The sequence below is a fragment of the Maylandia zebra genome, linkage group LG3, assembly GCF_041146795.1.
Source record: "Maylandia zebra isolate NMK-2024a linkage group LG3, Mzebra_GT3a, whole genome shotgun sequence".
Classification (NCBI taxonomy): Eukaryota; Metazoa; Chordata; class Actinopteri; order Cichliformes; family Cichlidae; genus Maylandia; species Maylandia zebra.
In genome coordinates this window covers 25,400,762-25,421,430 of record NC_135169.1, presented here as the reverse complement: position 1 = coordinate 25,421,430, position 20,669 = coordinate 25,400,762, and the positions used below count along the sequence as shown (strand labels likewise).

Sequence of the window (20,669 nt, the reverse complement as noted above, 5' to 3'; positions counted from 1 at the left end):
GGCGTGTCAGGTTTCTTATTAAAATAATGCTGGAAAACAGCCTGATTGACATTACACGTTCCTCAGTTTAATTTATGTATGGATATGTGACATCACTTATCTTTAATGGACCTCCACTGTTTATGTCTAACAGTGGAGGTCTAATAGCTCAGAGAGAGAACTTCTGTGGCAGTCCCAGACACTGGATGCTTTTATATCAATAAAACTAAACTCTGACCATTTATTCTTACATGGCTGTGGCTTTACTGAAGTGTGGTGAACAAATGTCATTTTCGTTGTATCTCACAAGTTCATGAGTGGAGAGCTCAGGCTTGTTGGCTTTGTTTGTGAGACCTGCTAAGTTGCATGACTCATATTGAAGATCGAGCTGCTGACTGCAGTGTTAAATCTGAAAAGCTGAAAGCAGGGAAATGAGAGTAACACATTTATGGGCAAACGTTTGCCAGTGTTTTGGCCAACATCCTGAGACTGAAGATTTTGTAGTAAAATATAAAGAAGTGTTTCAGCTCCCTTTTGGAGTGTAAATGATGTGTAAGTTAGATCTGTTGTCTTTCTTTTTTAAAAGCTTTTGTTTGGAAAGATGAACCTTTAACATAAATTGAAATCCATAATAGGACAGGTCTCTGTTGAAAATGAAATTTGAATCTCAATTACTAGGATACATAAAGGATTCGTTAAAAAACAAAAACAAAAAACAAAACAAAACAGTGCAATCAGCAAATGTCCAAACTTTCCTGATAATCTAACAGGAGGCCTTTTCGAATGTCCTCACTCAGACAGGAACTGGACAGTTTATTGAGAAAATATATATACAAATATCTAAAAATACAGGATAGCATAGATTAAATAAAACAGATCAAATGGGAGTTTTAATATAAAATCACATGTGAATAGTCATTGTTATCATTTGTTTCTATAAAAACGTCGACATCATTAAAGTGCACACTAAACACTAAAGCGCGTTCATAAAAGCTGGCATTGTGCAGGAGACGCAGCTGTGGTGGCAGATGTGCTGAAGAGGAGGAGGGAGTACTTTAAGATTAAAGTACCGGGGAAGTAGACGCCGGTGTCGGGCAGCGGGAGAAGCTGAATAACACTCAATTAAACGCATTATAATCTCACAGTTTTTGCGGGAAACTAGTTAAAGACATGGAACAGTTACTGTGCCGTTTCCCCCCACAGTTTGGGACTTGAGAGGACCTCTGATTCTAGGTGAGTTTTCTAACATATCAGCTATTGGTTTCCTTTGGTCATTACATTTGGTCGCACTGACTAAAACCTTCAGGGTTTGTGAGGCATAGCCAAGAAGTGTAGCGTTTTTGACTCCACGTGATAACCACATGGTTATTATAGGTTTTGGTCGTTTTCAGCTACCGAGACACACACAAAGTGTGTGTGTGTGTGTTAACTTTAGCTTTATTAGCGGGGCTAACAAAGCAGGCTAACAAGCCTAGCATACACGGGCCTGGTCGAGATTTCTAAACCCAGCCTGCTGGGTTTTTTCTGTCACACCCTTTCTGAGAGTGGAAATGTGTTTCAGTTACATCTTTTTGTCTGACCCCGACATCACAAAAAGTCCGTCTAACTTATTTTCGACACGGAACTAAACGCCACCTTCCCCGTGTCTTTTTCCTTCAGGGTGTGGCGTGTTTATAAAGATCTTGTAGTGGCATTTCCTTTTGTTTGACAAACCAAACATCCCACAATTAAAAGTCCACAAGCCACTGCTGCACCGAGATAATATTTCGTTCGCAGGCAAAAGAAGTCCACTGTCCAAACGAGGAAGTTGCGTTTTTATGGTTTATTTATCCAGTTTGGCAAGCAATAACAAGATCCATTTTTGTTACTTCCTGCTCTGGTAAAAAAAAAAAAAAAACCATAGGCCCACCCCAGTGCATGCTGGTCCTGTACCAGTCTCTTTATTTATACAAACAAAACGGCCCTACAGCTCTTACTGACTAACAAGGTAACATCAAACAAACAAAACATTGAAACAAAATATTAACCTACAAATAAACTTGTAAATAAACCCCAAAATATAAACAAACTGACAACAAATATGAATAATATTTCTTACAACTGGCTATGTTTGATCTTCATACAGTGACCAGTCATGGGAAAACCTTAACAGTGTAAGAGAGCAGATAACCGTAGCACATTGGCTCAGTGTGGTCACGTGATAGAGCGGCTGTGCGTATTTGTAGCTTTGCTACCAAACCAGCATTTCATCTCTGAGGAAGTTATCCCAGAGAGAAGTAAAGCAAGTGTGTAAGTTCATCTCTAAATGTTTGTAAAGCATTCCCGCGTTAAGCTTAACAACCGATAAATGGAGCGACTGCTTCTTCTTGCTGCTACTTCAATCATGAAACTGATCAATGATCAGCTGATCGGCTTTTCTGTCGCGAGGCCGTCTCTCTTGTTTGTTTTGGCCCACTTCGTGCAAGAAAGAGGAAACCAGCGGCTGAACAACAGCAGCACGTTTAAGCTTGATAAGCTGTTGTTAGAATTTATTTAATATTACTTTCTACACCAGGATCCTTTTCTACGTAGCTGATGCTGGTAACTGCAGGGGCGGATCTAGCAAAGTTTAGCCAGGGGGGCCGATAGGGCATTAACAGGGAAAAGGGGGCACAAAGACATACTTTTCTTTCTTATTCTCATTTAAAATGTCTAGCTTTTAATAAATAATTATCTGAATCTTACACCCAAAGTTTTAATCTGATGTAAAATGTATAGAAGTCAATTACTGTATATAGTAACTGTTAAGTCTAATATACCCTAGTAAGCTATAGTACTTTTTCCTTTGGGAAGATACCATCTGTGCAGTCTGCAATTTTGTTGAAGAAAGATGTTGAATCTATTTAATTATTCTTGAAAAATAATTTATTTCTGTGCATTTTTTTTCCACACTGCATCAAATTAAAGTTGATTACGTTGATTAAGCATCATGAGGTGGAGGGTGGGGTGTGGTTCCCTATTTTTTTTTTTTTTTTTTTTTTTTTTTTTTTTTTTTGCTGGGAGTTTGCAACCCTATTAGTTAGGTTGCTTAATATTTCTGCTAAGTACTCTTTAAAATACCAGAATAGGCAGGATGGAGCAGGTTTAAGTTTATTAGATTGATCAGTATTGCTGAACTATGAAATATTTTGGGTGCAGTGCATTTTTTGCATACAGGTATAACAGAATAGCTTTAGTGTTGTTGTTTATTTTAACTTGAGTATGAACTTATACGAAATGCAGCAAGATATTAAAAAAAAACAGTTTTGTTGATTAAAAAACACTATATCAGATTCATATCGGTATTGGCAGATATCCAAATTTATGGTATCGGTATCGGACATTAAAAAGTGGTATCGTGCCATCTCTAGTTAGGTCACAAGTTGGCCTAATTTTGGTACATTATAACATTGTGTGCAAAATAGCATACCGCAAGGTACTTTGTATAGTACAGGAAATCTGTGGTCTACCAGTTCTAAAGCAAGGTTGAAATCTGCTCATGGTTATCACACTGTGCTTAAGCCGATTATTTCCTCAACATTGAGCTTTACATTTGTAATCCATATCTGTATGTCAGATTGAAGGTGTGTTTCAGCCTGATAAGTTGTTATCAGGCTGAAATTGTTTGTATCGTTATCATTTTCAGCACAGTTGATCTTTAAAGCTTCCAGACAGTCCCTGGAACGTGTGTGTGCATGTGTGGAGCTCTCAACCAATGTTTAACTTACAGAGGAGCTGATAGGATTTCATATTTATTCAAAGCTCCATTATTAGTTAAAATAAACGTGTATAGCAGGTTGTTTAAAGAAAGGTAATCAGAACCAAGATGGTGAAACTTGGAGAAGGTGTTTTGAGCACAGTTTACATGTGTTTCTTATGAGATGTGCATGTAAATCTCCCCCACATTTATGAAGTTACAAGAGGTGAGAATCACCGGACACCCCACCATATGATATTGTGATTTTTGTAATGTTTTGTGATACAGAACATTGTGATTTATCACCTTTTTTCAACTGCAAAGTGTTTTAATAATAATACAACAAAGTCCTCAGTCTTTCTGTCACTTCAGTCATTTTTGTTGCTGACAGGCTGAACTGTTTGTATTACATTTGAGTTTGACGTCCCTTGTTAAAAAAAAATCCTAAATGTGCACAGACATTTGCCTTAAACACAGATGGTGTTTTCCTGATTTCTTTCTCTGCCTCCATCCTTGTTTTCCCAACATTATCCCACATGCTGGCCATCACCTCTGCTGACCTCACTAAAGAAAAAACTCAACTGTAAAAGCAATTAATGTTGTTATTCTTGTACAAAAACAAATTATAACATGTACATGTATGTATATGTACAGTGATGTGTTGAGGAGGGTGAGAGTGGCTTTGTTTGTTTTTCCAGTACAATAAGGTTATTCATTGTAGAGTGACTCCTTCTTATGACAGACTTCAGTGACAATAACACAAGTGAGAAACCACAGAGCCGTCTGTTATCAGTCTGCAATTGAACTGTGATAAATGATTGAAAATCACATTTCTCTTGTTGTCTACATAGATATTCACATTTTTGCTCAGCAAACTTCCTGTTTTAGAGAAATATAACCAAAGTACAACCAGCTGATAGCCCGTTGAGTTGAGTCCCCTGGAGCTGTGCTCACTGACAAAGACACTTTCAGACTGATGGCAACATGTTGGTGATCTGTCTGCATTTATAAATGAGACACAATTATTATCAAACCGTGAAAGTCTCTGTGAGAGTGACTGTAGAAATATTACATCCTGTTATGTGATCTGTGACCAAAAGTGGTCGTTGAAGTATGTGAAAAAGATTCAGTGGCATCACCAGACAGCCACAGATTTTTTTTTCTTTTTAAAAAGAACATTTTGTGTGTGTGTGCGCGCGTGTCAAGTGTCCCTGTATCGATGAAACATCACTACTCCATCTGTGTTGTGATACTGTGCTGTATTGATTTTTTCCCCCCCTTACGGCAGGTGAAAGAAAGCATTCTAACACTGATATCTTTAGTTTGTATGCACTTACACTTCAATCATTATGCAGGTCAAAGCTGATCTGCTGTCCTCGCTGCTCGTTTTCTGTGTTTATGTTTTGTTTTAAACTGAGCTCAGCTTAAGCTGGTTCACATGTCTGTGCTCCCTCTCTCCCTTTCTGCAGGTGACATGATGATGGTGCTCATCTACATCTCCAGCTGTATACGTGATGGAGGCTGAGGATTGAGTGGATGATCAGGCTGCTGACGTGTTTCATTGGTGTAGTTTTCACAGCATCAGGTCCTATTTGTGTTTGACTCTGAAAACCATCAAACTTCACAATCACATGGGTTTTTTTTGTTTTGTTTTTTTGCTGCAGGAGCTTCACTCTGAATCCTGACCTCCTCCTTCTGCTTCAGTGGTTTCTGACTTCATAATTTGGTCACCATGGCAACCATAGAGATGATTGAGGTCCCTAATTTGACTTTCTGAGGTCAGTCGTCACTGTTAATGTTTATATTTTGTTAGATTTGTTAGATTGTTAAAAGTTAGCAGGCTGTTACATTTGGTATCGTGTTTTGGTGTTTGTCCTCTAATATATCAGGTGGATGAAACCAATTGAAGAACTTTCCCCTCTTTAATAGAAAAGTTGGTCCAGCCCAAACAGCTGTTAAATCACAGTAACATTGATCAATATTTAGAGACAGATGAGTTATTTGTGCAGCACTTTTGCTGTAGATGAACTCAGTGTGCTGTGTATTCACTCTGTCCCAATTAAATTTTGATTAATAAACGTTGAGTAAATGCAGGAAAAAATACAATATGAATCTTAATCTTCACTGTTGTACATAAATCAGTCAGCTCCATATTAGTATTGAAGTGTGGAATGAAATAGGCTGGTTACGTTAAATCATCCCAGGATGTGGGTTAAACGTGTCTCTCCTCTTGGAGTCTCAGACTGAAGTCGATGAAGCAGAGATCAGGACCCTCATAATCTTTGAATGCATTTCCACAGGTCTATAAAATCAGGCATCCAGTCATGCAGTTACAAACCTTTGTGAAAAATGGCTCAGCTCACTGAATTCAAGTGTAGTGTTATAGCAGGATGCCACCACTGGAATAAGTTCAGAGAGCACAGGGGAAGAAGCTGTTTGTGAATGCAACGCCTCAGATGACGCTGCCAATGTTACAACAATTGCCAGTGAATGATGAATATTTCAAGAAGCTCTATCAAGCCTGTTAGAGGAGGCATCTTAATCAAAATGTTCACATCCTCCTTTCTTGCAGTACACTTGTAAAACAAACACTGTAAACAGATAATACACCTGGCTTATCTATGCTGTGACACCTGCCATTATGAGTAAACTGTGTCTAAAGGAATATAACTTAATGAAGCGGGGAAGATAAACATCAGTGCTGCATTTATGCTGCCTCTCACACAGCGTGTCAATGCATCATGACAGATTCCAAGTGTCCTGCAACAGCAGGAAGCTCTTGCAGGAGCCTGCTTTAACATCAGCTACAAGGCCAGAACAAGTATTTCACGGGCATCAGAAAGTGGAGCATCAAAGGCATCAAAGCGCCTGTTCAATTCCTCTACTCTTCATTGTTCCTGGCAGTCTGCATACAGTGGGGTATAAAAGCCATCCACGGCTCGCAAAATCGCTAGCCCAACGTCCCGGGGCTACTGATTTTTTTTCTTTCTTTTTTTTTAGTCAGGCTACCAAAATCCGTCTCGGCCCTGCCCGTCAGGCTATCACAGGAAGGAAAAATATGTCAATGCTCGATTTCTGAGTCGACAAGCGCCTTTGTTACTGGGACCAGTCATTTTAAGAAAGACCCCATCAGAACCCATGAGAAATGCAAGAAAATGCCAACTACCATTGGCAAAATTTAGTAATCTTTGCAAACTTCAAAAAGCAAATGGCCTAGATCTTGGTTCCACTTGCCTCTTACCCGTGACTTCAGTGTAAATTTCAAATTCAGGATCTGACACAGACTGATTCATGTTCTACACAGTTCTTAGGAGTTCATAGAAATTTCTGTTCAATTAGAACCAAGTATTTGAGTTGATGATTGTAATTTTTATAGAGTTGATGTAATTTGTGTTTTAACTACTTTTTGATTGGAGTTTTGTTTCCTTTACAATATTATACTTTAATGTATAAAATTGTAAAGGAAACAAAACATCAATCAAAAAATTGTCCCCTTTTTTTTCCGGCTACTTAAATTTATTTTGGGCTACCAAAACTGAAGAGTGCCTGCCCGAAGGGCTACCAGGGATTTTGAAATTTTGCGAGCCCTGCCATCCATGTATAGAAAGACAGGGATTGTGAAAGAATCAAAAACAGGACTGACTGTTGTTCTTGTTCCTCAAGGTGGTTCTTTGTGTCTCTGACGGTGTGTTTGTGGTCTCGCTGCAGAATCACACTGATGCTGAACATCAGGCTGTTAACTGCAGAGCATCAGACCTTATCTGTGATCCTCCCGACAGTTTCTCTCCTAACTCCTGGTAAGAGTTCATGGAGGACTTCAGCTTCTTGCAGCTGCTCCTGCTGATAGATGTCATTGCTGTCTTCTCCCTCTGCACTGGCTGCTACGTCTTCTTTGTTTCTGCTTTTCTCTTTATCATGACTGTGACTCTGGCAGCTGTGCTGAAAATATGATTGTTCTCCTTATAATAAAAGCTGGAAGCTGAAAATCCTGCCTGTGCTGAGACATTTTTTCATGCATGATCTTCACAGAAAAGCAAACACAGGACAAAGGAAACTGTGGGTGACGTCATCTTTAGCTCATAGAAAAATATATAAAAATATTTGAGTTTATTATTTGCCACATTTATTTTAAGAGTCAATGAGTGTGGATTGTCATATACATACTTTTGAACCAAACAGACCAAAATGTGTCATCATTAAAATGACCTTTGCAGGTGCTAATATCCACTCCCTGCACTGACTGTATACTGTTCACACCGTCTGTATACCAGAAACTTCAGTCTGTATAAAGGTTGAATTGGTTTAAGCCTCATCACTGACCATGAGCAGCGTCTCCACTGTGCAACAGTGTAAAACGGTGCTTTACTGTAAATTCACCACAGTTTGCCAGACTAACCTGTAACTGCTTGTATTTGAATAACAAAGTATACATACCTCAGTTTGTTTTGAAAACGTTTGGCGATATTAAAAAAAACACAACTTCCCATCATATCATCCAGTAGCTGAATTTAAATAAAATGAGGATTTGCCAGGTAAACTTTAAATTTCTAGTTAATCAAATACTCCTGAGCAGTGCTCATCTAAATAACCTCTGTTCTCCTGTCCTTGTCTTTCTCCGTCTGAGTGAAGTTCTCTCGCACTCTTTTCTCAATTTGTCGGTGTTTGTTGAGCTGATAGAAACTTCTCATTTAAAATGAGCTGTCCTTTAGAAAGAGTTACTCCCTTTATGCTCGCTCCTTTTCTGTAGCGCTGCTAAATGCTATAAAGTACCGAGGCCATGACTCGTGGAAATGTGTTGGAAAAGCCCCTGTGGATTGTCTTTTCTGTGTTTTTATTTCCTCTGTTAGACTCACACCGGTTTAATGCCACGAAGTATCAGGACATATTGTTAAACACAATACAGATACTTGTGTTAAAATGCGGGGAATCAAATAAAATCAAATTATAGACACCGGAACTTTAAACTGAAGTACAGTATATACATGCGTTAGAATTTTGTATTACATGAACTTATTTCGGCACGGTGGTTAGCACTGTTGCCGCACAGCAAGAAGGTCCTGAGTTCAATTCCACCATCAGGCCGGGGTCTTTCTGTGTGGAGTTTGCATGTTCTCCCCGTGTTTGCGTGGGTTCTCTCCGGGTACTCCGGCTTCCTCCCACCGTCCAAAGACATGCACTTAGTGGGGATAGGTTAATCCAAATTGCCCATAGGTGTGAATGTGAGAGTGAACGTGAGTGCAAATGGTTGTCTGTCCCTGTGTGTTGGCCCTGTGACAGACTGGCGACCTGTCCAGGGTGTACCCCGCCTCTCGCCCTATGACAGCTGGGATAGGCTCCAGCGCCCCCCGCGACCCTGAAAAGGATAAGCGGATGGATGGATGGATGGATGAACTTATTTCAAGCTGCAGCAGTGATTGGATTTCCTGCAGAGAGGAAAGGAGGCCGAGGTTTCTCCCGTGGGCCACACGCAGGCCTCAAACAAGAAGCTGTAACACGAACGTAACTTGTACCTAAAACATGATTTGGGCGATATTAATGCTCACTGTGATCTTTGAAACTTTGGATAATAGCGTTAACTCAAATGTGCCCCAGATAAAAAATAATTCAAATTATTATTTTTTAATTTAAAAAACGTTTGATGTGATTTCGTTTTTCGTGTTGAATTCTTATTTGTAGGGAGGCTCCATGATAGAGCACTGCGGGACTACATAACAGTGTTAACAGAAGGACTGCAGGTAGACTGAAGAATATTTATCATGAAATATTATAACTAATAAGTAATTATTAATTATTATTCATTACTCAGACACCCATTAAATATTTTATTTAGTTACGAACTCTGTATAAATACACATGCAGTTGGATGAAATGTGAAATAAAAGGATTAACAGAATTTTTCAGAAATGCTTGAAGATTAAATGAACGAAATAAAATGCATATTAATATGAATTTCCTTTCCTGCATCCTCAAACACATTCAGAGATATTTTTGACGCTTAAAATATGCAGATACCAGAAATATATTTAACCGCTGGCAGCAACTGATGAGCGAGGGAGCAGGAAGGTCCCGCATCTGCGTTGGGTGGTTCCACCAGCATCCAAAGGGCTGGATGCTGGTGGAACCACCGCGCCATATTCCTTTAACTACCGCCAACTAACTTCAAATCTTCTCCACTTTACTGACAACTGGGCGGCAGAAAACAGATCGGTGCCTATGCCATTCCCAAAATACGAGCAATTTTTTTTGTTATTTTATTTTTGCCGATGCCCGTGATGCCACCCCAGGCAACCGCCTGTGTCGCCCGTATCAAAAACCGCTACTGGACATGTAAATAATAAAATTATTTTACACAAGACACACTTGTTGGCGGTAGTCAAGGGAATATGGCACGGCAGTGTCGCATTTTCTCCCTCTTTCACTGCGACATTAAAGGGAACCTGAACTTTAACCTGGATGCGCATCTCTCGGCTGCCGCGTCTTAGCACAAAACCACTGTCATTGTAAAATATGCGCATCCAGGAAGAGCTTTGAAGGACCCGGTTTCGGTAGCCCCGGGCGAGTGTCCACACACCGCGCTGGTGGACGGCCACCTCCCCATGGGGCTCAGCCCAGAGCAGTTTTCCGTCTTCGTCGTTCTTACAGTTTTGTGGAAACGTGAAGGAGCTTCCTAAAATAGGCTGGACATCTGCACACAAACAGGTAGATACAGTGAAGACGAGCAGCAGGGTTAACATCTCTGCTTCACACTGAACGCCGGGCAAAAAGACAAGTGCTTCAAGAGTCCCCCACACCTACACCGCCCCTCGTACGGTCTTTGACACTCCCTATTAGAGTCATTTGACTATGCCTGCCCCACTTTAAGAGGAGAGGGCTGTGTAGCAGCCGCGTGCCCAAAGTGCCATTTTCTTCAAGTTTTCTTTCTTTCTTTTATACCCGTGCCCGTCAACAATAACATTTGAGTATTAATCCCAATTTTGCTAAATGAAAGGATCTGACTTTCTTCACTCGCATCCATGTGAATGATGGGGCAGAGCGCGCTGACGCGCCGGTGAACACTGGGTCCTGTTTAATTATGACAGTAAAAAAACAGATTATATTAGATTTCTATTTCAAATGTGGAAAAATGCTGATTTTACAAGAGCAAAATGATTGTATCTCTAAAGTAAAAACATTGAATAAGCTTTCTGCCTGCACAGAGTGAATAGTCAAAGTGAATCATCACAAATACATTATTTGATATTCATTACCTTGTTTTTCATTTTAATTAGTTTATTATTATAGCAGTAACAATAATAAGGGGAGGATTCTGGATCAGCACCATGATGTAAACTTGTGCCATATACATGAGAGTTTTCAGTTTAGACGTCTCTGCTGAAAAACAGGGCGGCACATGTACAGACAGACTGGTGTGGACACTCTTCTTCAGTGGCAGAAATTAAGGGGTGGGGGTGTTTGTGGCTAATTGAATTTGGCCCTTAATATTTGCAGAGGTAGTTAATATTTATTGCTTTATATACTGCTTTGCCCTCGTCTGTTCTGAAGTCTACACTATTTACATTTTTAATGCTGTAACTGCCCACATCATTATTTCCATCCTTCATTTTTTTCTCTGCTTTTTTTTGGCTTTAAACATAGTGATGGACTCAATATTCTGGTGCACACCACTCGGCTGAAAGCTCAGAAGCTCTAAAGTTTCTACGCCCCACGTGTCTCACGTTGAAATGAAGAGCACTTAATTATCAGCCTCCTTATAAATCAGATATCAGATGGTGAACACAAGCCTCCAGCAGCCAGCTGTCTAAGCTGAGGAAACAAAAGGCACACTTACAGTCTAAGCTTTGGTTTCCCCCTAATGTTAGAGTTAGCCTCACTGCTACGGTGTCATGTTGCTGTCACAAGGAAGCCACAGGGATCCTGCGCTCACTCTTCATAGAAAGTGACTGTGATATGTTAGTGGTTTGAGTTTTCATAATGAGCTCCTTGAAAGTTGTCAGTCTGTTTCACTGTGGTGAGACTTACCATAGTCCTACTCAGAGCCAAGCACCCTGCTTTAAATGTGTGTGGTTGTCTGTGCTGGTCGGCCTGCAGGTGTTTCTCTGTATTTGACTAAGTGGTTTGTGTTTGTTCTCTGTTACAGCAACCATGATGGATGCTCTGATGCTGGTGGAGAGACGTGAGGTCAGCCAGGATTCACCTTCAGAGAGGGCTGAAGGGGCTGGACAGTGGGAGGTGAGCAGAGCTGGAAGGATGATGGCCTGTGTGGTTGGGTGGAGGACAGACGATACAGTCAGATTCAATATAAAGCAGGTGGAGCTTTGACAGCAACCACACAGACCCAGGGAAATAATCTCTGGATGAATTAAATGAGACTTTAACTTGTTTTAGTCACATTTGTGATCACTGTGTGGTTTCTGTCTTATTGTTGAACAAGGCTGTTTTCTTCATTGTGTGTAGTTGAATGTGTGCGGTTGACAGTTTCCAGTTGTGCACAGGCTCCTTGGACTGTGTGATTTTACTTTGAATTGTGTACTGTGTATGTGGGAGAATACCTTTAAGGCTTATGTTGAAGAGTGAATCTGTTTCAGTGCAGCTGGTGTACTTTCTTCCTCCTTCTTGTTGTCACACTCAGACTTTTAACGTCCTTGATCTTTGCATTAAATCAAAGGTCCTGATAATCTGCTCCTGCCTTCCAGTGAGAGAGGCGATCAGGTGACCAGATGTTGTCTTGCAGGTGTCGACTGCATTTCTGTGAGAGCGGAAATGTTACATCATCACCTACAGTTGGACGAATTGTGGTTGATTAAAAACTAGAAAAGGTAGAAAGCCACTGCTGGTTTCAATTTCACAGCGCCTGTGAGGCTCACCGCTTTGGGGTTTAAAGTGACATTTGCCAAAACTCTAGCTGACTGTAATTGAGACACATTGTGAGATGTGAGAGATAATGAGACACAAACACATTCTCCAGTGTGTGTGTGAGAGAGAGAAAGGAGGATGGTGCCATTGAGTAGTGTTTTTATTTCTCTAAGTAGTTTCATTCATGTACCACATTAACCACAGCACCAGCTGTTTACACAGTTATTTATTGGTCTGTTAACGCCTGCTGAGGGGAAACTGTAGAGCAGAGAGGGCCACAAACAGCTCACTTTGGTCTCAAGTGGGTTAAATCACTGCAACTCTGTCAGTGTGAAATGTTTAACTACAGCACCATCCTATCATTACTTGTTTTTTCTTCAGCACACATACAGTAACAGGATAAAATGCCAAAGTGTGATTTTTTTTGCCGACAGGCAGCAGCAGCAGCAGCAGGCGATGTACTTTCAGTCATGCTATTGTTACTCTTACCAAAGAGCTGACTATATTATGGTCACACTTCTCTCTGTGTAACAGCACAGTTCAGCACAAATGCACACCAACAAACAAACAAAACTTAATAAAACACATAAAAATCAATCACAGTATGCTCCCAATGAATAATCTGACAGTCAGAAATATATATGCTCCTCCTGTTTTCTCTCATATGATGATGATTCCGGTGGATCCTTGTAGCCCAGTGACTGTAAGAGATTTTATACAGTCGTTGTATTATACATCCCATTAAGTTCAAATCTCACAGAAGTGGCACGCCCACATACGTCTTTGTTTGAAATCAGAGTTATTGCCAATAAGTTGGGGGGGGGGGAGTAAATTGATAGTATCTTGATATTTTGCATGATGATATGAAAATATCATCATTTTATATTACGGCCCGTCTCATGCACGGCCATCATGAGGCACGTTAGCCGAGTAAACTCACATTAAATCATCTCAACACAAGTGCCATGGAGCACTGGACGCACTCAGTTTGATAGACCTGCCTCCTAATTCATAACAAATCACAACAACAGCTGCTTCAAGGCACTTTATCTTGCAGAGTAAAGACCTACAATAATCACAGACTGATATCATATTGACTGTCTCGTGGCAGCAATTATGTCAGGATTTGTTGACAGTGTTGGTGTGTTTGATCGTCTCATTTAGGTGCAAAAATAGTTGATCTGACTGGATGAAACCGATGTTGACAAAGTTTAACTTTGAGGACATAATTTGCAGAAACAAAGTGATAAATCACAGTGTTTTTTTGCAATACTCAGAATATCGCAAAATGTTTCAAAAATGCAACAGTATACTATCATGAGTGAAGTATGGTGATAGGATCCTATCGTGTGCTGTCTGGTGATTCCTGCCTCTAGACTTTGATCTTTGCTGATCGGCAACATTAACGTCCATCAGCACAGCGTTTCCCACTGAGAGCTGTGGACTGGCTGCACCTTGTTGACAGGCTGAGTGACACTTGGAGAGATGTGGACTGACCTCGGTCTCAGGAGCTCAATTCTGCACGAGGGCACTGAGCGTCAGCAGGCAGACAGACTCCCTGACATTTATTAACTGTACTTACTGCACGGGTGCTTAGATTTGTACTGGGAATGACAGCTGCAAACAACTTCAGACCCTTGAGCTGTTCTCAGGAAGTTAGGACTGAAATAATCTCTGTTGTTGTTGTTTGTTTGATGATCTTAGTGCTGATTTATCTTTTCAGCTTGTTTAACTGAGTCTTAATGTTAATTGTGTGTGTGTGTGTGTGTGTGTGTGTGTGTGTGTGTGTGTGTGTGTGTGTGTGTGTGTGTGTGTGTGTGTGTGTGTGTGTGTGTGTGTGTGTGTGTGTGTGTGTGTTTGTGTGTGTGTGTGTGTATAAAATCCAGAGCTGCTCCTTACTGAACCCGACCCTGCAGAGCACTGAGGGCGTCCTGTCCAGCATCAGGACCAACTGGCAGGAGTTTGTGGAGGACGATGGCTTCTGGAGGGTCCTGCTGCTGATGGTGGTCATCACCCTCCTCTCCCTGGGCCTCGCCTACTACGTCAGCAGAGTCCTGCCTTTCTCAGGGTGGAGAGGAGGCAGGAAAATAAATGAAGATCTTTATGTAGAATAAAAACTCTGGTATTTATTTCTTGTGCAAATCTGATCATTTTATTGGAATCTGAACAACATCATGTGATGCTGTCAGCACGAAGAAGAGAGGACGGTGACTCAGAGACACCGACAGCTTCATGTGTGGCCTAACACCTTTACAACCACGCATTGATAAAGTCACTTTTACATCCCTGTTTGCTCTGTTACAAGCTGTATATTGCTGATGTTTTGTATCTTTTCATTGTTTTCTCTCACTTGTTATTTATTCAAATGTCTTTGGTGTGAATTTTTCCCTCGCTGGCTGCAGGTATTTATGTGAAATAAATACCTGCAGCCTTTCTGGCTGGAAACAGTTTTGTCAGGATATCTTGATGTTCTTTGTTCAAAGGGTTTCAGTGTTTATTCCATCAAACATTTGACGTCATTTAATGTGCAAAATGAATAAAATCATGACTGTAATCTGCATCAGGTTAGAGCGTCACTTTGTTACCAACTCAAAACTTTATTGGCACACAGCAGCTAACCTGAGCTTTTTACAAAGCGCAAAGAAAACAGGAAAGACTGCAAATCTGTAGAAACAGGCAGGATTAGTACTCGCTGTAAATAAATATACATACAGAACTTGCTCTCACCAATGGGGGAAAACCTTCAGCTGTTACTGATCTTTGATGATTCAGCATTTTAATGATCTGGGTGATGGTAAGAGAGATGTTACAAAGAAAAACAAACACTTGAGATTCTTGTTTGACATTTAGACCTTCTCCTGGATGTGCCCTGTTAGAAAAGATAATATCCTGTCAAATTAAGGCTAAGACTGTTAAAACCAGGCTGATGTGTTTGACTTCAACTAATATCAGTGCATAAATGTGTCACCGCTTCCTTCCGTTACATAATGTGGTAAAGTGCTGTAGGCTACATGTTTGGTAAAAATGATTTAAACAGAAGTAATTTTGTTTTGGTTCTGGTTTTTGACTGTGTGCTATTCACAGCCCTGCAATATGACGTCCATATTAACTGAAGTCATGTTTAGTCCACATAACGGTTTCAGTGAACCATGCACTGCCCAAACACATTCAGACTTGCTAAACCAAAACAAGGCAAAGCTTAAGATAAACCTGCATAAGGTTACTCTACATTTACACTTTGCTCTTTGAATGCTTTGCCTTGCAGTGTCACACCTAAGAGGATATTCAGTTTTAATAAGCTTCACCAGGCCTTTGCATGTAAGTCGTCATCATGTTCAGTCATCTGATGAGAAAAATCAGCCATGGCATATTGTCAGACTCATGGTAAAAGCCCTCGTACGGCCCACTTTGATCTCAAGGGTGCAGAACCTGCAAAACTCCCCTTTGTGTCAGTGTGAACAGTACGACTCGTGCAGTTTTACTGCATGATGTAGAAATACTGCTGCAGTAATGAAAGAACATGTCTGCTCAAATGTAAAAACAATTAAAAGGTTATGGTACTGATTACAACAAAAAGAGAGTCATAACTCATGTTATTTCAAAAAACAGAAGATCTGAATATATAGCAAAAAACAAAACAAAAAAAACTTAAAGAGAAAATACACTATATATATAGTATATATGTGTGTGTGTGTGTGTATATATATCTCTATATATCATTTTCAGTATCCTCCACAGCAGTATACTGAATTTGTACATCACTTATTCTACAGTTGTCCAGTGGGCCAGATTAGAATCTCTGCTGGGCCGATTGTGGCCCTCCGGCCATAGGTTTGACACTCCTGCCCTAGAACATGCTGTCCAAACATCTTCCTTTTTTCGCTGCCTTGTCTTTTCTATGTGTTGACAATACCACATGTAACAATCGTACGGCGTTTTGTCAGTTTTCAACCAGTGAATCATTAATTTGACCTTAAACACTTTGGTGGATGTAAGCAATCATTAAGTCATTTAATCCGAAAATACAAAGAGAAAAAATATGCAGTGATTTGTGTTAAATAGAGATAAATTTATACATGCTGACGTAACACTTGCCGAACAATTTGTCTTCTTTGTATCCGCATTAGAAAATGTTTGTGTGGAGAGTGAAAGGGTTTGTTTCATTAGTAGATTCTGAGAGGTGAGTGGACGCATTTCCGATTCTTATTTAACGAAAAAAATGTAAATATACGTCTACAAATATTAAAATGAACCCAAGAAGCACTGTGGTCTAAAAATGTATTCATGTGTATTGTTTAATGGCAGAATCACGCGTTCACTGAAGGTGAACGTGTGTCACCTCACTCGGGCAGTGGTGTAAGCACACTGTTTATTTAATCACACACAGCTGAAGCAAGATATTACAAAAAAGGAAATTAAGACAGTAAATGGAAGCTTTGATCGGTGTAAAATGCATAATAATAATTATAAGCTGCACACATAAATAAGCTGAAGCACATTAATAAGTTAAAAGTTGCCAGGTATTGATCCTAAAAGTCTTCAGACGTCTGCCTGGGACGTATTTGATGGATGGTGGCCATTCATCTGAGGAGGACGATGGCTCAGAGGCTCCGACGCCCCATTTACATCATGGTGTTCATCTCCGGGTCCAAAGCGTCGGAGAAGACGTGACAATTACGTGGAGTGAGATTTCAGAAACCATCCACACACAAGGCCGCAAACCAAAAAGACCACAGCTGTGATGCAGACAGCGACCAGAGTTCGTCCGTTTGCTTCTGAAGTCGTCGGTGTCGGCTGCAGAGGATACAAGAGCAGAAATGCGATCAGATTCAGACGCAGGAACTTTATATGAAGCTGTTTCAGGTCTGTGTAACGCGCTTCTGTCTAAATACTCACACACACCGATGTAGGAGGAGGAGTGCTGGTGGTCTGATCCGGGCTGCTCTCACTGACCTTCAGCCTCACAGCAGCTGGTGTCCCTCTCTGTTCCGCTCTATCTTCTTTTTGGATGTAACAGAAATAATCTCCCTGATCTTCCCTCCGAGCCCGCTGCAGGTTTAAGGACAGGTCTCCGTGTGAGAGCCAATCAGCTGACAGAGACAGTCGATCATCAGCAGCCCAGTTACTGTTACCACCGCACGAGCCTCTCCTTAACACATCTTCCCCGTCTTTAACCCAGCGCACAGACCAGCAGGTGCCATCTATAGTTGGATAGTGGCAGGACAGGCTGCGCGCTTCTCCCTCTGTGACGGATGATTCTGAGAACACGAAAACTTCCACCTGGACCTCAGACACCACCCTACGTCCGCACACGAACACATAAACTCCGCTGTCAGTGTAAACTGCGCGGTTAAAGACGACAGAGGAGTTGGGACTGATGCGATCTCCGAAACCTTTCTCTGGTCTCCAAACTCCGTTTAAGCGCGCAGCGACATCCCGGGACTCAGGCTCTGTTTGGCGAAGTTTTCCCTCTACATCAGTCGGACAGTTTCCACGAAGATTAAACGAGTCTCCTAACATCACTTTCACATATCGTATACCCTCCGCACCCAAAACATTCACGAAAAAGAGCGCAGATAATAACAGCTGAAAGAGCTCCATGCCGACCGTCCCTAGCAGGAACCCGCTCCTGACAGCGAGAGAGATCTCGCTGTCAGGAGCGGGTTCCTGCTCTGAACAACAAGAGGCTAATTTTAGGTCAAGCAACGTTTCCAACTTCCGTCTACTCCTCGAAATTAAGTGCTTATTAAGTGCTTTTCTAAATCAGCTAGCCTCACCCTGACAACATACTAACCGTACCTCTGTGACTTTGAGTCTCCAGCACAGTGTTGCTGCATTTAAAGCACAATGTTAAACTAGGACTGGTCCAAAAGCAAAGCCTTTATTTAACTCATTATCTTTTATTTTGAAAATATTGAGCGGATGTTGAGCGGATGTGACACATGCAAAATTCTTCACAACTACTCCATCATTCCACTCCATCATTCCAATGTGCCGCTAACACCGTGATTTTATAGTGAGGAAGAGGAGTTATTCGGCATGAGATTAAAAACACGTCAGCAGCTGAAACGCTCCCCGTTTAATCACTGAAATCATATTTTGTTCTGTCATCAGTTTATGTGTTTTATACAAAGAGAGCTACAGTTATTAAAAATCATGCATTCTGCATGAACCTGTAGTTTTTACCATTGAAAAGAAATTATTTACTCTCGATCTAGTGACTTAAAAAACGGAGTTTATCCTTAATGCTGAGTATAATAGGCCCTCAACAGAGGCAGGAGGCCAATCTTAGTGCAACAGCACCTCTCGCTGGCCTGTACAAATCATTTTACTTGGCTCAACCCGAGGCCTTTCAGGCCTTTAACTCCAAACAGTTCATTTGGCTATTTTAAATGTTTTTACGTAGTTTGTGCTGCAGTAAAAGTGGAAAGTGTATGTTTCAGTTTTTAATGTGTGTATCGCACATGTCTAGCATTCATTTCATTGTTTAGGGGAACACCTTTAGTAATGAATGACACCGACAGAAAGGTTTTTTTTTTATTTTCAAAAAAGAAGAAGACAGATTTAAATAACTCTGTTATTATCATTTTGACTTTCTGATCAATCTAAATGGTCAGATGGGACAAGCTCCGCCTACACAAGTCGTGTGTCGGCAGCCGCCTCCCTGCCAACGTCAGCGAGTATGGTTGACTGCATTCTTTTTACACACTCTAACAGAGGTTAACACATCATTTCTAATACAAAAAAAAATCCTTAGACGGTTTCGTATTTCACAAACATTTGATCTACTGCCTTTGCAAGAGTTTGATTTGTTCTATGAACCGTGTGTTTGCCCATATACAGGGAGTGCAGAATTATTAGGCAAATGAGTATTTTGTCCACATCATCCTCTTCATGCATGTTGTCTTACTCCGAGCTGTATAGGCTCGAAAGCCTACTACCAATTAAGCATATTAGGTGATGTGCATCTCTGTAATGAGAAGGGGTGTGGTCTAATGACATCAACACCCTATATCAGGTGTGCATAATTATTAGGCAACGTCCTTTCCTTTGGCAAAATGGGTCAAAAGAAGGACTTGACAGGCTCAGAAAAGTCAAAAATAGTGAGATATCTTGCAGAGGGATGCAGCAGTCTCAAAATTGCAAAGCTTCTGAAGCGTGATCATCGAACAATCAAGCGTTTCATTCAAAATAGTCAACAGGGTCGCAAGAAGCGTGTGGAAAAACCAAGGCGCAAAATAACTGCCCATGAACTGAGAAAAGTCAAGCGTGCAGCTGCCAAGATGCCACTTGCCACCAGTTTGGCCATATTTCAGAGCTGCAACATCACTGGAGTGCCCAAAAGCACAAGGTGTGCAATACTTAGAGACATGGCCAAGGTAAGAAAGGCTGAAAGACGACCACCACTGAACAAGACACACAAGCTGAAATGTCAAGACTGGGCCAAGAAATATCTCAAGACTGGTTTTTCTAAGGTTTTATGGACTGATGAAATGAGAGTGAGTCTTGATGGGCCAGATGGATGGGCTCGTGGCTGGATTGGTAAAGGGCAGAGAGCTCCAGTCCGACTCAGACGCCAGCAAGGTGGAGGTGGAGTACTGGTTTGTGCTGGTATCATCAAAGATGAGCTTGTGGGGCCTTTTCGGGTTGAGGATGGAGTCAAGCTCAACTCCCAGTCCTACTGCCAGTTTCTGGAAGACACCTTCTTCAAGCAGTGGTACAGGAAGAAGTCTGCATCCTTCAAGAAAAACATGATTTTCATGCAGGACAATGCTCCATCACACGCGTCCAAGTACTCCACAGCGTGGCTGGCAAGAAAGGGTATAAAAGAAGAAAAACTAATGACATGGCCTCCTTGTTCACCTGATCTGAACCCCATTGAGAACCTGTGGTCCATCATCAAATGTGAGATTTACAAGGAGGGAAAACAGTACACCTCTCTGAACAGTGTCTGGGAGGCTGTGGTTGCTGCTGCACGCAATGTTGATGGTGAACAGATCAAAACACTGACAGAATCCATGGATGGCAGGCTTTTGAGTGTCCTTGCAAAGAAAGGTGGCTATATTGGTCGCTGATTTGTGTTTGTTTTGTTTTTAAATGTCAGAAATGTATATTTGTGAAT

At 41.0% G+C, this 20,669-nt stretch overlaps 1 protein-coding gene and 1 long non-coding RNA gene across 3 annotated transcripts; both read left to right on the top strand.

Moving 5' to 3' along the window:
* The first annotated feature begins 881 nt into the window (after positions 1–881).
* LOC112431852 (uncharacterized) lies at positions 882–5,461 on the top strand. Of its 2 annotated transcripts, none has more exons than XR_013096472.1 (3): positions 882–1,212; positions 5,164–5,279; positions 5,359–5,455. It is a non-coding gene; the product is annotated as an uncharacterized LOC112431852 (long non-coding RNA). The 2 variants fall into 2 exon arrangements; XR_013096471.1 differs by having other exon boundaries at positions 913–1,212; positions 5,164–5,247; positions 5,359–5,461.
* Positions 5,462–5,466: 5 nt separating this feature from the next.
* LOC143416090 (ankyrin repeat domain-containing protein 46-like) lies at positions 5,467–15,105 on the top strand. The gene is made up of 4 exons (XM_076881470.1): positions 5,467–5,472; positions 7,403–7,491; positions 11,832–11,923; positions 14,434–15,105. Exons 2-4 carry the CDS (start codon positions 7,413–7,415, stop codon positions 14,659–14,661), a joined length of 399 nt encoding a protein of 132 aa, XP_076737585.1. The 5' UTR covers positions 5,467–5,472; positions 7,403–7,412; the 3' UTR covers positions 14,662–15,105.
* The last annotated feature ends 5,564 nt before the right edge of the window (positions 15,106–20,669 follow it).

Coding starts and splice junctions, on each gene's coding strand:
- LOC143416090 (XM_076881470.1), top strand. CDS start 7,413: ATGCTGAACATCAGGCTGTTAACTGCAGAGCATCAGACCTTATCTGTG. Junction 7,492..11,831: donor AGTTTCTCTCCTAACTCCTG/GTAAGAGTTCAT, acceptor TCTCTGTTACAG/CAACCATGATGGATGCTCTG. Junction 11,924..14,433: donor AAGGGGCTGGACAGTGGGAG/GTGAGCAGAGCT, acceptor TATAAAATCCAG/AGCTGCTCCTTACTGAACCC.